General features: G+C 40.5%; 1 protein-coding gene across 1 annotated transcript in view; it reads right to left on the reverse strand.

The window, feature by feature from the left end:
• Positions 1–316: 316 nt before the first annotated feature.
• LOC138013480 (polyunsaturated fatty acid 5-lipoxygenase-like) overlaps positions 317–3,825 on the reverse strand; it is a 43,524-nt gene continuing 40,015 nt past the window's right edge. The window contains exons 11-15 of the mRNA XM_068860566.1: positions 3,717–3,825; positions 2,431–2,537; positions 1,684–1,786; positions 1,326–1,544; positions 317–1,070 (exon numbers count right to left, since the gene is read on the reverse strand). The exon at positions 3,717–3,825 is cut by the window's right edge and continues 146 nt beyond it. Coding sequence (XP_068716667.1) covers positions 837–1,070; positions 1,326–1,544; positions 1,684–1,786; positions 2,431–2,537; positions 3,717–3,825 — 772 coding nt within the window. The 3' untranslated portion in view covers positions 317–836. The remainder of the gene's footprint in view (positions 1,071–1,325; positions 1,545–1,683; positions 1,787–2,430; positions 2,538–3,716) is intronic.

Genomic DNA, 3,825 nt, shown 5'->3' on the forward strand with positions numbered 1-3,825 from the left:
CTTTGCCAAGAAACTAATGCAGTATCATCAGAAACCCATAAGAGTTGAAACGTGTAACGCGCGTTCACAGCTTCCGAATATTCAGTGCGAACTGATTGGTTGAATGTTTCAGTGCTAAGTACCATAATTGGAAACCTCTCGCTCTTGTTGTTCCAAATATGGTACTTAGCAAATCGAATATTCAGAAGCTTGTTTCCCAACACACAAGGGGCCGTTACACGTTTCAACCTTATGGGTTTCTGGTATCATCTCACGGTATTATGTCGTCGTTGATTTATATTCGGGTTTCAAACTAAAAAACACACAGCAAGTATTCATCAATTGCCTTTATTGTAAACCCTTAGCTTACTGTTACGTCTCCCCTGTACTTAATTAGAAACGACTGACCATAACGGGAACTTAGAAGCGAAGACTGCCACGTCAATGTAAACGGTTATTTTTCATTTAACCCGACCTAACTCTTTCAATTTGAACAATACGAAATAAACCATTTAGAGGATATGAGATCCTTTTCGTTTTTTCCCCCTTTTTTTTTTTTTTTACCTCTTTGCTAAGAGCATCTCAAAGTTGTACTATATGTGTTGATTGCCTACGTTTACTCACACCCACATTCCTAGCCGCTTGGTATCAAACGATCTCGTTGATTCTGATATTGTAGTTTTCGTAAGGTACAATGTGGTTGACTTGCTGCTCAAACTCAAAACAAAGACTAAACAACCGAAACAATGACTTAGACTTAACAGTAAAGGATGCTACAACGGTTACACCAAATAACAGGCTGTCTGTGACAGGTGCTACTGTCTCTACAAAGTCGTTCAAGTTCCCTTTAAGATGGTCTAGGTCTGAACTCCATTGGGAATCCATCTTGGAATTAAATACGGATAAGTCAAGTCACCAATCTTTTCCCGCTCTTCATTTGTTTGCTGCATATGTGTTTGGACTCTCAGCATTAGGTCCTCGTAGTGACGATTTATAATGTTAACAGCTTTGATGTCTCGTAGTTCGTTGCCGTAGTCAAACAACGAATCGAAACGGAATGATGCCAAACCGTTGGCAAATGAAGCCCCAATCTGTAAATGTCAAAAATGTTATTTTACGTAGTTTTCAATGAGAAACTTCAGATTAAAGTAAATTGAGATAAATCACTTGGTTGGGTGACAATGTCATTGACTCGCCAGACCACCCATGGTGGAACTGCTCTTATCTGTCACAAGATCACAACGTTGGCAATCTCCGTTCATTTTCCTTGGTGTGCAGGGGTGGGGTGGGGAGGGGGGGTAGCGTATAGTCTACTCCTCCTTTTAAAACATGCAAACGTTACTTACAGCAGACGTCAGTCTGTTTGGAAGTCGGTAAACCGAGAATTCGCCTACTTTCACCCTGGTATCATTGTATAGTTTGCTTGGTACGTTAGGGGCATACACAGCATGGTCTACGAGTTCATAGTTCACTGCAGCGTGTTGGATGGTCACCTGCGAGATGATGCGGGCCACAATATCCACGAGGTCTTTTTTGGAATCAATTTTGGCAGGAAATCCTTGAATCTGTTGAAAATAAAGAGCAGTAAGTTTTTCTTGGAAAGGAAAGGAAAGGATCAGATCCACAGACCAACAATAGGATATTAGCTTTCCCTTTAATAAGTAAATTAGCACATGAACCAACTAGCCAACTAATCACTGATACCCTTCCAATGCCTCCGTTCGGTCCAGTTCCGTTAATAGACAATTCGTTTGCGTAAGCTTGGAGCTCGCTGTCCTCCTGAACGCCTTTGTCGTTGTCATAATACCTTAGGAAGAGAAATACGGTTTGATATTAAAACACTAAATCGATTTCTGCTATCAAAGGCCATGAAAAAAGAAAAACACGCCAGAATCATGACTTCGATTCATGATCATAGGTTCCGTCTTTGCAAAACCTCTGCTTTCTGTTTCTTGAAAACACGTCAACATTTTTTGTCCACACAAGCGTTTCCACAACGTTTTGGACAGTCCACTTTAGAGAACAAAAACGGATAAGGAAACATTTCTTTGGATACCAAGCTTTGCTCGATTTGACCTTCTCCATGCCACGGATGCTCAAACCGAGTCCTCTGATTCCAAACTGATGTCACTGATTACCGTAGATTTACCTCCAAGCAGGCAATCAAGGTGAAAATCAGGCTAAGCAACATAAATGCAAGATCTCTCCATTATAATGCTGCCTGTTTACAAAAACTGAGTCGGCCAATGCAATCTCCAGGATAGCTTATTTCTCTCTTTCGAATTTGCTCGATACCTGTAGCGGACATTTTATTGACTTTTGGCTATACGTAAATAAGTCGCGTTTAGAAAAAGAAGATCGATATCTTCAGTGTCGTTTAGCTCACTTCATTTAAATTTCGCTTTTCGGGCCATTCCCGTCAACTAAAGTCAAGTGTGTGTTGAAACTTACAGGTTAACGTAACTTTCGGCCACCTTCTCGATAACTTGTAAGATTTCTTCAATGTCGTCACGGTATGGGAAGTACGGAACGAGTTTCTTGTCAGCAAGTCCACGTTTCTGTATAACATATAAGGAGAACTGAGTTAGGTACAGCATAAATTATTTGGGAGCAGATGTGACAGGTTCCAGGAACTTGCAAAAACTGACTATATTCAAAGACACAACAAGACACCAACATACACACATTGGAAGATATGTCAACACTACAATATTCAGGTGTCGGATAAGTGGTATAAACACAAACCAGCATTTGTCACTGGAAATGATGAAACTACAATACTCTGGGATGTGTTGATATACACTGATAGAGAATTCGCATATAACATGTCAGATACTGTGATCAACTGACCATAAGAACAAAACCTGCAAACTTATTGACGTGGCAGTACCGAGGAATTGGATAAAAAAAGCTGCGGCACAAGAACAAGCTTTGGGAACGAATTAAGTGAAGTTTCATGTGGACAAGCGTATGTAATCTCCACTGTGTAGAATGTGTCACGAGAGAGGTGAAATTGTTACCCATGTCATTAGCGAGTGCAGAAAACTTGAAAAAAAAAAAGAGTATAAGACGAGACACGATGATGTCACCAGAATTATTCATTGGGAATTGTGTGGTGTGAATGGGTTGGACAGAGCAGACAATGGTACGAGAACCGGTAGCAGCCCCAGAGTGTGTTGCAGACGGACAATATCAAAGTGTTCTGGGATTTCAACATACATTGCGACCATACAATAGAGGCTAGAAGGTCGGATATTATTGTTGCGAGGAAGGTGGATAGAGTCTTTATAATAATCGATGTTGCTGTACCAGCTGACCGCAGAGTTAACTCAAAAGAAAGTGAAAAAAATGAGAAATATCCGAAGATCTCAAGTGCGAAATAATGGAATCAGGACTGCGTTTGCCAGAACCACATGTCACCTGACCTTCCTACCGGGAAAGGAATTTATCAATCTTTCTTTTGAAGCGCGTTTTCGAAATACAGATATACTATACTTACTTTCTTACTTTTCCGGGTATACTTCTCGACCCCGATCAGTTTGACGCAATATGAGCTTGCCCCAAGCCCCTGCTTATACCACAAAAGTACAGTTAAATAAAACGTCAGATAATCAACTTCACGAGAGCACGCGCTGGGTTTGAAAAAAATGCCCACGAAGAGCATGGCAAATATGTATATAAATATCTAAGCAATTGTCACATTTTATTTACTTTATAGGCGAAAAAAATTTTCTTGCCTTTATCTGCGCTCTCAAGTCTGTTGCTTCCCATGTAGCATATTGGTGTCCGCCCCGAAGTAACCTTAAAGCTCCTTCACTTCCAAATGCATATAGTAAGTCCGCAAAA

The sequence above is a fragment of the Montipora capricornis genome, chromosome 8, assembly GCF_036669925.1.
Source record: "Montipora capricornis isolate CH-2021 chromosome 8, ASM3666992v2, whole genome shotgun sequence".
In the NCBI taxonomy this organism is placed as follows: Eukaryota; Metazoa; Cnidaria; class Anthozoa; order Scleractinia; family Acroporidae; genus Montipora; species Montipora capricornis.